Consider the following 13589-nt stretch of genomic DNA (forward strand, 5'->3'; position numbering starts at 1 on the left):
CCGTCTGTTACAGAGGTGCCCGGCTATGCCAACAGTCCTGATAGTCTAGTCCGACACGGATAAGCACAGAAGTTTAGTTAGGAGCTAGAGACAGGGAGGTGGCCCTGTGCCCTTCTTTTAAAATGAAAATTTTTATGCCAGGCAAGTGGAGGTACTTTGGAATTGCCAGTATTTCTCAAGAGTTCTTCTTTAGGGAAGAATATAAACTGAAGTGACCCCCCTTCTGAAATGGAAAGGAATCCTTAAATTTTCATCTGGCCTGGAGGAAGGAGTCTTTTGTTTCAGTTGCCAAACCCTTCAGCTCTCTTATGAGGCAGCAGTTCCATAAGGACATATTCCACAAAATATGCCCTTATTAATGTTACCAGTGGAAAATTTCATGCAAAGATGGACTCAATAAAGGACAGAAATGATATGGACCTAACAGAAGCAGAAGATATTAAGAAGAGGTGGCAAGAATACACAGAAGAACTGTACAAAAAAGATCTTCATGACCCAGATAATCACGATGGTGTGATCACTCACCTAGAACCAGACATCATGGAATGTGAAGTCAAGTGGGCCTTAGGAAGCATCACTATAAACAAAGATAGTGGAGGTGATGGAATTCCAGTTGAGCTATTTCAAATCCTAAAAGATGATGCTGTGAAAGTGCTGCACTCAGTATGTCAGCACATTTGTAAAACTCAGCAGTGGCCACAGGACTGGAGAAGGTCCGTTTTCATTCCAATCACTAAGAAAGGCAATGCCAAAGAATGCTCAAACTAGCACACAATTGCACTCATCTCACACACTAGTAAAGTAATACTCAAAATTCTCCAAGCCAGGCTTCAGCAATACGTGAACTGTGAACTTCCAGATGTTCAGGCTGGATTTAGAAAAGACAGAGGACCCAGAGATCAAATTGTCAACATCCTTTGGATCATCGAAAAAGCGAGAGAGTTCCAAAAAAACATCTATTTCTGGTTTACTGACGATGCCAAAGCCTTCGCCTGTGTGGATCACAATAAACTGGAAAATTCTGAAAGAGATGGGAATACCAGACCACCTAACCTGCCTCTTGAGAAATCTGTATGCAGGTCAGGAAACAACAGTTAGAACTGGACATGGAACAACAGACTGGTTCCAAGTTGGGAAAGGAATACATCAAGGCTGTATATTATCACCATGCTTATTTAACTCATATGCAGAGTACATCATGAGAAATGCTGGGCTGGAAGAAACACAAGCTGGAATCAAGATTGCTGGGAGACTGGGGAATACGTGTAACTCTATGGCTGATTCATATCAATGTATGACAAAACCCACTGAAATGTTGTGAAGTAATTAGCCTCCAACTAATTAAAAAAAAAAAAAAGATTGCTGGGAGAAATATCAGTAACTTCAGATATGCAGATGACACCACCCTTATGGCAGAAAGTGGAGGAGAACTAAAGAGCCTCTTGATGAGAGTGAAAAAATTGGCTTAAAGCTCAACATTCAGAAAACTAAGATCATGTCATCCAGTCCCATCACTTCATGGCAAATAGATGGGGAAACAGTGGAAACAGTGGCAGACTTCATTTTGGGGGGCTCCAAAATCACTGCAAATGGTGACTGCAGTTTTGAAATTAAAAGATGCTTACTCCTTGGAAGGAAAGTTATGTCCAACCTAAACAGCATATTAAAAAACAGAGACATTACTTTGTCAACAAAGATCCATCTAGTCAGGCTATGGTTTTTCCAGTAGTCATGTATGGACGTGAGAGTTGGACTATAAAGAAAGCTGAGCGCTGAAGAATTGATGCTTTTTAACTATGGTGTTGGAGAAGAGTCTTGAGAGTCCCTTGGACTGCAAAGAGATCCAACCAGTCTATCCTAAAGGAGATCAGTCCTGAGTGTTCATTGGAAGGACTGATGTTGAAGCTGAAACTCCAATTCTTTGGCCACCTGATGCAAAGAACTGACTCATTTGAGAAGACCCTGATGCTGGGAAAGATTGAAGGCGGGAGAAGAAGGGGACGACAGAGGATGAGATGGTTGGATGGCATCACCGACTCAATGGACATGAGTTTGAGTAAACTCTGGGAGTTGGTGATGGACAGGGAGGCCTGGTGTGCTGAAGTCCATGGGGTCACAAAGAGTCGGACAAGACTGAGTGACTGAACTGAACTGAATGTTATTCTGAATGTTCTCATTTGTCTCCAGCTTTGATGGCTAGGACAGAAACATTAATAGAGATGGGACAACTTAATATATGCTCAAATGAAGATTAATCCTTTTACTTCCACCTGCTTCATCTTTTAGTATTTTAGATACATTCAAAAAGCGTATAGATATACTGGATAGTCAGATTTGAGCCAGTATGATTATCAAGTCATAAGTAGTTGACAATGCTAAAATCCTCCTGGAGGTTGATGGGACCAAAGAATCGAGCCCTTTGCATCTAACTGGCACAACAGAAATAAGTTGGTTGTGGTTTACCAGCTTTTTGAATGGCTGTCAGTTCTCAGTTTGTGGTTTTTACATTTTTGTTTTAGATCTCAGCAAGGCAATGTCTCAGGATGGTGCTTCTCAGTTCCAAGAAGTCATTCGACAAGAACTAGAATTATCTGTGAAGAAGGAACTAGAGAAGATACTCACCACAGCACCATCACATGAATTTGAAGTAAGGACCCTACACTATGTTTTTGCTTTCATCCATCTACATGCTGAGTTGTTATTGCTACCACTGATCATCTAGCTTGAAATAATTACAAAATGTAATGATATATTTTAATAATTAAGATTGCTTAATAATTAAGGATTTTCAGTATTTGCTCAGTATAAAACCCTTCTTTTTAATATTTTAAATTCCAGTAAGTTTCTAAAGTTAAAAGAATCATAACAAAGTTACAATTTATTTTTCTGTGTTTTGATATCATTGGGTGGAAAAAATGGATAAGTGTTCAGTTAAAATTGTGAGAAGTTAATTTATCAACCTTATATCCTGGATGTCTTTTCCAAAGAGCCTGTTCTAACAGAACTGGGCTACTCTGACAGCTATGATAGAGGTTTCCCAGAAAAGGCAAGTGTTTACTTTTCTACTTATAAATCAACAGATTACCCTTTTCATTTTCAAATTTAAATTTGTACTTAGTGTTTTGAGGTTAGCTGTTTTTTGTTCTTTCTTGTTCTTTTGGTGAAGATTAATTTGCACTTAAAGTAGAGAACTATATTGGTGAGTAAATGTAGAGAACCAGTCGGAATTCCAGTAGACCAAATGGTATTCAGATTACATGATCCTGGTGGGAGATGGGGAGATTGCTTGTATTCCTTTAAGTATGGTTTCTATTAGCTTTCTTCCTCTTTAGTTTTAAATTGGAGTGTAAAAAAGGCTCTGCTGTACTCCATGTTTTAAAGCTGTAAGAATTTCTCTGAAAGATATTTTAAATGTACAGTATATGTCTATCTTCATTAAATACCAAGCATTCTGTTAGCTATAACAATGACTTCTGTTCTCATAGCACACTAAAAAAGACCTTGATGGATTTCGGAAGCTATTTCACAGATTTTTGCAAGAAAAGGGACCTTCTGTGGATTGGGGAAAAATCCAGAGACCTCCGGAAGATTCGGTAAGTTTTAGATAAAATGTAGGAAAATGTAAGGTGATTTAGAACACTGATGTCACTTTTGGGGGTGGGGTACTATAAGGTACCTGTGAGAACCACCACTTCAGACTTTGAAACTACAGAGATAGCCTTCTGCCACTTTCCGTTGTTAGACTCATCCAGCCTGTCCTGCAGAGCACTTATGAAAATCTAATCTCCCTATAACACCACGTCATAACTTAACATCATTTAGTATGAGGCAGTTCTTTTGTTCAGACACACGATAAGAGCTTCATTATGTTCTCTTCCTTCTTTCTCCAACCCATCTAATTTCTCATTGTCCTTAAGGTCATGTACAGACATGAAGTCAGCTACTCAGAGCTCTTCCCATGCTTTCAATCCATATTTCTAACTGTATTTCCCTTCCCTGCTTTTCTTGAACCAGCCTAACATTCCCTTCACACACATAGGATTTCCCTGCTTCTAGTCTCTTGTGTATGTTGTTTCCTTGGAACACTATGGGCTCTTCACCTGTTAGTCCTACTCATTCTTTGAGGCTCAGTCTAAATGCCTTCTCTTCTGTCATCAGCCCCCTTGAAGAAAGCTGCTCTGAAGAGAGGTAGTACAATAGTCTCAGAGGTTCTAGTCCTAGCTCTACAGCTTTGAGCTTTATATAAAATGAGAATGGTACCAATTGCTTTCTGTACTTTATAGGGTTGTTATGAGACTATTCAGAAACATATGGAAGCATGTTAAACTATGAAACATTTTGCTGAGTTTGTAGTTATTTCTGTCATACTGTGGTACTTAGCTGGCCTAATCAGTAGTAGAGGTTTTATGTGTGTGTTGTCTTCCTACTAGTCTTTGAGGCCAAGAGACCATGTATCCTGAGGCGAATGATTGATCTAAACAAAGAGATTATTTCAGGGACAGATTAGGTTAACACATTGACTTTTCTTTCCTTTCCAGCAATTTTGACCACTGCTGCTTGTGGCACTTTTCACTAAATGTAGAAAAGACTTGATGGAGTGCAATAATTGTATGTAGATAGTTTATCTGTTATGTAATAAGAGATAATCTAATATTGGTTTAAAAACAGGTTTGTTTTGAGCAGGAGTTTGGTAAACTACTGTCTGAGGGCTATACCACTGCTTGTGTTGGTAAAGCTTTATTGGAATATAACTGCATGTGTTCATTTGTGTAGCGTGTCCCAGCTGGCACAGTGGTAAAGAATCTGGCTGCCAATGCAAGAGACTCAGGTTTGATTCCTGGGTTGAGAAGATCGCTAGGAGAAGGAATTCAGTATTCTTGCCTAGAAAATTCTGTGGGCAGAGGAGCCTGGAGGGCTACAGTTCATGGGGTTGCAAGAGTCAGACACGACTAAGCATGCACACATTTTATTATATACCATATCTGGTGGATTAAGCTAATGGAGTTTTTCATATTTTTTCAAATGAGAAAATCTTAAATATAGTTTACTGGTAAAGAGTACCTCTTTAATGTCTTTTAGTTATTAAACTTTTAAAAATTATGAATTACATGCTCATGGTAAAAAAAAAAAAAAAACTCCTACCTAAGAGTTCACCTTGAGGAGTCTCTCATTTTTGATGTTAAAGTTAAAATTTCTCTTGTCTGTAGTGCTTGTCAATTACAGCATGCTTTTTTTCTTTTTTAGGGTCTTATATTTTAGTCTTTGATTTTCTTTGCTCTAGTAATAAATTGTGATTTATTTTTTTGTTTTTAAGTCATAGAATTAATCATATTTTCTCTTGAAAAAATTAGAACAATCTTCTGGATAGGTTATATAATTTTAAAAAGGATCTAGTTGTAAATTCAGTCATATTAAAAAAGAGAATGTTTGGGAGCAGGCCTAAAATTACAATAAAAAATTTAGACATTATGTATTTTTCCACTTTAAATACTTAATATTTTTGCTTGAAATTTATTCCTCATTGATATAGCCTCACTTTTCTGATTAATGACATACCTGGGGATAAAGATGTGGTTTTATTCTTAATTCTTGCTGACTTGGGATTTTTTTTTCTCCTTAGACAAACTTAGCCTTTTGATGATAGAGTCTACCTTGAAGGAAGACCCCAAAATTTGTTACTTTCAGTATATTTTATGATTCAAGATTCTGCTTTGCCAATAGAGAAAGCTGCCTTTGTGTATTTTGAGAGATTATGATATATAGTAGGATTTCTTGGAGTGGGGATTGGAGGGTGGGGAAGGAAGCAAGTAGAGGAATCAGAACCACCTAGGGCCTTTTCCAGTTCAGCATCACTATTCCAAACACCACGCCATCAACAGATCCTTTCAGGAGGCTATGCCCGCACAGTGAACCATGGTTACTGATAGAGATACTAAGTTGATATAGAAAAAAAAAAAAGAATAGAAAATAGAATTCTGGGTATAATATGATTTAATGAAGTCTTTTCTCTTTTTGTTTATAAAAATGTAAATCTCCATTAAAAATGTCTTTATTTATAAAACCTAGATTTTTAAAAAAGAAATGCTTACAATCCCATATGCCTGTAATGTTTACAGTTTTGAAATGCAGAGGGAAAAAACAAGTTCGCTCTTTTAACTATGTCATGAGTTTCTTGAGGGCACAAGTGTGTCTTACATACTCTATGTTAACTACCAGCTTTTGCAAATAGTTCTGAGAATAGAAATTGTAGGTTAATATTCATTCACTTTGCTTCCCCTATACTCCTCCAGCTCCATCCCTTTTCCCCTCCCCCCCCCCCAGCTTTTTTCTCTCTGCTCATAGAGTTTATATAGAGATCAATTTTCCTTTCAAAATAACATTATATAGTATACACAGGTTTTTATTTTTTAAATGAAGGTAATACTTTACGTTCTTAGCTGAAAAGAAATTATTGTGGGAGAATAGCCATTTAGAGTGATATTTCTCATGTCATGCTTGCAACAAAGATGTGCACAAAAACATTATTACAACAGAGGATCTATATTTTTTAGTAGAGTTGGCCACCTTGTTTTGTAAATAAAGTTTTATCAGAACACAACCACACTTACTCTTTACATATTGTCTGTGGCTATTACAATGCTGTAATACTTTAATGGCAGAATTAAATACTTGTAATCAAGACCATACAGCTTACAAAACCCAAAATATTCCTTTCTGATTCTTTATGGAAAAAGTTTGTTGACCCTATTTTAGTATATTTATTTTTAGAAGATCTTCAGTAGTTTTCCTTAGTTCTTTGGTCCCAGAAAACTGACCTCAAATGCCTTTCTCCCATCCAAGTACTACCCAGGCCCAACCCAGCTTGTCTTCCGAGATCAGACGAGATCCAGCACATTTGGGTAGACTCAAATGCCTTTCTCAATTCAGATAATAACATTGTAGATAAGACTGCTTTTTTCATAAATAGTAGATTGGAGATTATACTTATAGAGAGACATTGACATTTTATGTTGTCAACTTTTACGTATTCACTCTTGCTTACTTGGTTGAATACTTCATTTTAGCTCTGTCAGTATATGTGTGTGTGTGTGTGTGTGTGTGTGTGTATATATATATATATATAGAGAGAGAGAGAAGTATAATTGACATACAACATTTTAGTACTTTCAGATATACAACATAGTGATTTAATTTAACATTTATATGCATCACTAAATGACTACCAGTATAAGTCTAGTTACCATCTGTCACTATACAGAGTTAATACAATGTTTTTGACTGTATTCTCCATGTTTTTCTTTGCATCCCCATGACTTATTTATTTTATAACTGAAAGTTTGTACTTCTGGATCCCTGTCACCCATTTCACTCCCTCCTTCCCTTTGGCAACCACTAATCTGTTCTCTGACATACATGTTTTTTGAAAAGACTATTGAGTCCATATTTTATTGACTTATGCTAAGAGGAAGAATGCAATTTATGGAATTATGCCATGGATAATGCTCTGCTCCCATTTTGTGAGTGTTAACTAAATGAATGTAGTAATCAAGATTATCTTGATACTTAGCTGCTTAAGGAAAGGAAAGTTTTTAAAAAGCGTGTGAAGGGTAATGTTTAGACTAGCAAGGAGGGACCATCACCGTGCACAGTGCTCTCTAGGGAGTCTGTGAGAGGATCTTGTTCTTGGCCAAACTTAATGTTTAAGCTTACATGTTGAGGATGGAGAGGGATGGGAAATAGAAAAACGAGACGGGAAGACACGGAGCCTACTCCAGGAGGTTTTGGGCCTGACAGGTTCTTTGGAATCACAACTTAAGACCTGTTACACTTCGTTGGCCATGACCTCTGATGATAATAGAGTACATTGTCATTTATGTGAAAAATACTCTCTAAAGGCTTTTTCATTTAGATAGGAACACAGAATCCCCCTGGTTGATTTATGATTGTCATTGTTCTTGTTTTAAAGCCCTCAAAAGGGTGAGAGTGTACTTGTGCATGGGGAGGAGTTATATAGGGTCAACTCTTTTTGTTTGATCAAGTCAGAGAATTGGTGTGGAAAATATAATATCTTGTGGTATTTAGCTTCAAAAGATTTTTTTGTTTGTCTTGCTCTACAAATTAACTGAGAGCTTTTCTTAGTCTTATCACTACAATATCATTAAAATGTGAACATGTATGTTTAAATAATAAGACATTCTGAGAAAGTTACAGTGTCCGTGTACAGAGTAAAAATACAGATTTTCTTATTTGTTTTTTGGATGGTGAATCACAGTATATTCTGCAGCTAACGTTTGCACATCTATTTTGAAAGACTTACTGGAGGCAATTTGGCCAAGGATCTGCCATGATGTGACATAGGATGGTTTGCTTTGAACATGGTGAAGATTTCCCAGTTGTTGGCAGTAGCTCATGGCAAAGCCATTAGTGACTTGTTTTGTGTGTGTGTAAAAATAATATGAGATCCTGAATGTACACATATTCCACAAAAAGAACATAGGTAGTGACATTTAAGGAAATGGTCCTGGGGACACAGGTGGAAAGAGCCTCATCCTTATCTTGATGTAAAATTTTAAAATGGTAATATATAGAATTATTTATATAAACTAATACATTGATACTAATTTAGCAAATATTGCTAAAACTTTTGATTTCCTACCTTTTGATTCCAAAATGAATTCAGTAGTCTTTTAATTTTCCCAGAACTATCTTCCTTCACATGCCTTTTTAAACAGGAAATTTATTTCAGGAAGGGGTTGTGGCTAAGGAGGCTGACCACAGGCCTATGAATCTTCCTTCTGTTCTGGTTATTTATTTATTATTTCAGTTCAGTTCAGTTACTCAGTCGTGTCCAACTCTTTGCGAACCCATGGACTGCAACATGGCAGGCTTCCCTGTCCATCACCAACTCCCCGAGCTTGCCCAAACCCATGTCCGTCAAGTTGGTGATGCCATCCAACCATCTCATCTTCTGTCGTCCCCTTCTCTTCCTGCCTTCAATCTTTCCCAGCATCAGGGTGTTTTCCAGTGAGTCTTTTCTTCACATCAGGTGGCCAAAGTGTTGGAGTTTTAGTTTCAGTGTCAGTTCTTCCAATGAATATTCAGGACTGCTTTCCTTTAAGATTGACTAGTTTGATCTCCTTGCATGTCCAAGGGACTCTTAAGAGTCTTCTCTGACACCACAATTTTAAAGCATCAATTCTTTGGTGCTCAGCCTTCTTTACGGTCCACCTCTCACATCCATACATGACTACTGGAAAAACCATAGCTTTAACTAGATGGACCTTTGTCAGCACAGTGATGTCTCTGCTTTTTAATATGCTGTCTAGGTTGGTCATAGCTTGTCTTCCAAGGAGCAAGTGTCATTTAATTTCATGGCTGCAGTCACTATCTGCAGTGATTTTGGAGCCCAAATAAATAAAATCTGTCACTGTTTCCATTATTTTTCCATCTATTTGCCATGAAGTGATGGGACTGGATGCCATGATCTTCATTTTTTGAATGTTGAGTTATTTCACTTTAGAAATAGTTAAATAGTAAATATGTGGCCACTTTAACATCCATCCTATGATGGACTTTGAGAGACTGTAGGTAATAGTAGTAGACCAGGGTCTCTAACCACTCTCTATAGTTGGGAATCCCACAAAATCAAGTTCCTTGGGAAAATCATAGCATGAATATAGGTAGTAGCACCACTTCTTTGAACCTTCTCCACTCCCCAATGCCCCAGAGAATCTTTTTGGACCTTGGCTTATATATTGCAAGGCCTAATATAGATCATTTTATTATTATACTCTCCAAGTATAGCTTTTATGTAAACATTTTGTGTCTTATAATCAGATGAGAAAAATACATCTGTGAGGTTCTCGTATCCCACATCTTCATCTGTGTACAATGTGAGGGAATTTTTATTATTTTTATTTAGTATAGGACAACCCTGAACCTGCAAGATTGGTACTGGGAGAATTTTTATAACATATAAGATGGGTGGCCCATACCTACCCTTAATTCTTTCTGCTCTGTAATTCCTTGGGGATATTTTACTGATTCCTTTTACTTATTCTAAATCAAATGTGGACAATTGACTCTGCTTATCCCATTGTAGAGCCACAATGAGACTGGAATAAGTTTACACCTGGCATTGACCCCAGGAAGTCTCTGCAGGGATTGTAGGCCCTAGGTAGATTTCTTGAATGTATAGGTAAAACTGTATTTAAATGTTCATTTTTTTCAAAGTGGATAGAAGTACCGTTTTAGGATATTACTCAAGAAACGTTTTTTGGGTGCTTCCTCTCTGCCAGGAACTAGCTGGATGCTGGGACTACAAAAGAATAAAGTCTTGGTCCTTCTTCAGCATTTTGGCCTTGAGTTTGTAAGAGGAAATGGATCCAGAAACAGCTGCCTATGAAACAGCATGAGAAGCAGTCCATAGGGTGCTATGGAAGCTTCTAACTGGCATGGGAGCTCAGGAAAGACTTCCTGGCATTAAGGTAGACTCTTGGGGTAACCATGAGGCAAGATTTCTCTGAGGATGGGAGGATATTCAAAGGGAAAAAAGCTTTGAGCATAATAGGAATCCAGAAATAAATAAGCTTATAGCATGTAGTTTGTGTTCTAGTTGTGGAGCATGTGGTAGATGTATCTGTTTCTCCATATCTAGAACAGGAAGAAAGACCCTGAGAAAGCCATATGCTGAGTCTCTTTGCCTGACATTGCAGCTCCTGTCTCTGGCTGAGAACCCCAGCCACTGGGTCACATGGGAGAAATGTCAGAAACTAAAGTTTCCATGTAAGAGAGACACTAATGGTGAAAGATGGGAATGGAATTTCAAAACCATGCTTCATTATATACCTCAAAGAGTTTGGTTAGATTTTTCAACATTGTAAAACATCCCAAATAGTTAAAAGATGCTGTTCTAAAAACAAAAATAAACAAACAGGACCTAATTAAACTGAAAAGCTTTTGCATAGGAAAGGAAACCCATCAACCAAAGAGCAAGTTTCCATGTAAGAAGCTTTCAAAATGGGAGAAAATAGTTGCAAACAATGTGACTGGCAAGGGATTAATTTGCAAAATATACAAAGAGCTCATATGGCTCAGTATTAAACAAACAACCCAATCAAAAACTGGGCAGAAGATCTAAATAGAGATTTCTCCAAAGAAGACATACAGATAACAGGCACATGAAAAGATGTTAAACAATGCTGTTTATCAGAGAATTGCAAATCAAAACTACAATGAGGTGTCACCTCACAATGGTCAGAATGACCATCATCAAAAAGTCTACAAATAATAATTGCTGGAGAGGATGTGGAAAAAGGAAACCCTCCTACACTTTGGTGGGAATGTCAACTGGTACAGCCACTATGGAGAACAGTATGAAGGTTTCTTAAAAAACTAAAAATAGAATTACCACGTTGTTTTTGTTGTTGCTTAGTGACCGAGTTGTGTCCAACTCTTTTGCAACCCCATGGACTGTAGCCCGCCAGGTTCCCCTGTCCATGGGAGTTCTCAGGCAAGAATATTGGAGTGGGTTGCCATTTCCTTCTTTAGGGGATCTTCCCAATCCAGGGATTGAACCCATGCCCCCTGCTTGACAGGTGGATTCTTTAACACTGAGCCACCAGAGTTACCATATGATCAAGCAATCCCATTCCTAGGCATATATCCTTAGAAAACTGTAATTTGAAAAGGTAACTTGGCATCCCAATGTTCATAGCAGCACTGTTCATAATATTCAAGACATGTAAACAACCTAAGTATCCATTGACAGAGAAATGAATAGAGATATGGTACACACACACACAGAGTGGAATATTGCTCAGCCATAGAAAAGAATGAAGTAATACCATTTGCAGTAACATGAATAGACCTAGAGATTATCATACTCAGTGAAGTAAGACATAGAAAGGCAAATATCATATGATATCACATATATGTGGGATCTAAAAAAATACAAATGAACTTGTTTACAAAACAGAAATACACAGACATAGGAAAAAAACATGGTTACCAAGGGGGAAAGAATGGGTAGGATGGATAAATTAGGAGTTTGAGATTAACAGATACTCACTAGTATATGTACAATAGGTAAAAAAGTCCTACTATATATCACAAAGAACTATATTCGGTATCTTATAATACCTTTAATGGAAAAGAATAGAAAATACATATGACATATATATATAATATATATAAAACAAATAAAATTTACATATGATTGAAACACTTTGCTATACACTTGAAACTGACAGACCATTGTAAATCAACTGTATTTCAATTAAAAATAAGTTCAAGTAAACAAAAGATGCTTATTCTTGTTTTTGTTATTTACATTGTGATAAACTTTATAAAGGTTAATCATCATTTTAGTTGTTAATAACTTCTTTTACTGTCAGGTTGATTGGGGTATAATTTACATATAGTAAAATTTATTCTTTTTAGTGTAAGTTTTCTGAGTTTACAAATGCATATAGTCATGTAACTACCATCACAATCAAGATATAGATCTTTTCCATTATCCCCAGCAACGTCCTTCCTCAGCTTTAAAATATGCTTCCTTTTAAACCCTTGCAGGGCTTGATTTCCACTTTGCGTCTTCCCTTAAACACATATGCTAAGCAAATATGCCTTCCTAAAGACTTGACTTTTTCTTCATTTAGATTTCTTTAAGAAGAAGCTCAGCCTAGCCTCCACCCTCAGTTTCTTATCAGGCCTTTGTCCTCCTCCTACACCTGCTCTTTAATCTTCCATAAAACTTTCTTTTAATAGCCTCTGGCCTTTCCTCCCTGCCCCACCTTCACTTCTCCAGGCCTGCTCCAAGTGTGAATTATATAATTAACAATGTACACTGCTTTAAACACTTTAATCACACTGCTATTTAGTACCTTAGAGTTTAAAGCTGTGTGTGTGTTAGTGGCTCAGTCGTGTCTGACTCTTAGTGACTCCACGGACTGCAGCCTGCCAGGCTCCTCTGTCCATGGAATTCTCCAGGCAAGAATACTGGAGTGGATTGCCATTCCCTTCTCCGGAGGATCTTCCCAACCCAGGGATCGAACCCTGGTCTCCTGCATCGCAGGCAGATTTTTACCATTTGAACTACAGAGAAGTCCTAGAGTTTAAAGCTAGTACACAGCATAAATAGTATTTGATGTTAGAGGCTTCAGTTTTACTTTTTAGGAAATTTAGGATTGTCACAGTTATTTGGAAGCATCTTTTGTCCACAATTAGACTAACACGAGAGTTGACTTATATGGGAAAGGTGATTTTAGTAAAGAGCTAGTGCTCATCACATAAACAGATTCTTCTGTTAGAATTCCTTTCCAACTCTCTGATCATCTGCCTTTGTCCTTTCTAATCCATACTGAAGTGGAATGTTCTTTCAAACCTACCAGCTTAGCTGATAAAGACATGGGCCAGATGTTTCACAAGGTTGGCTAATTTTATGATTTCAGCTTGCTTCTATAAAAGGATGATGAATATATATCTGTTTGTAATGCTTGAATTTTTTTACTGTCTGTAATATATTACTTCTGCCTTTAGCACTTAAAAAAATACCTTTAAGTCTTTGAACTTCCCAGAGTGTCTTTTAA

General features: G+C 37.2%; 1 protein-coding gene across 6 annotated transcripts in view; it reads left to right on the top strand.

The window, feature by feature from the left end:
* The window catches only part of UGP2 (UDP-glucose pyrophosphorylase 2), a 54766-nt gene that overhangs the window by 18088 nt on the left and 23089 nt on the right, over nucleotides 1-13589 (top strand). For all 6 annotated transcript variants that reach the window (XM_043468883.1, XM_043468879.1, XM_043468881.1 and 3 more), the window contains exons 2-3: nucleotides 2520-2647; nucleotides 3486-3593. In XM_043468883.1, coding sequence (XP_043324818.1) covers nucleotides 2534-2647; nucleotides 3486-3593 — 222 coding nt within the window. In that variant the 5' untranslated portion in view covers nucleotides 2520-2533. The remainder of the gene's footprint in view (nucleotides 1-2519; nucleotides 2648-3485; nucleotides 3594-13589) is intronic.

Source organism: Cervus canadensis, chromosome 5 (genome assembly GCF_019320065.1).
Source record: "Cervus canadensis isolate Bull #8, Minnesota chromosome 5, ASM1932006v1, whole genome shotgun sequence".
Lineage (NCBI taxonomy): Eukaryota > Metazoa > Chordata > Mammalia > Artiodactyla > Cervidae > Cervus > Cervus canadensis.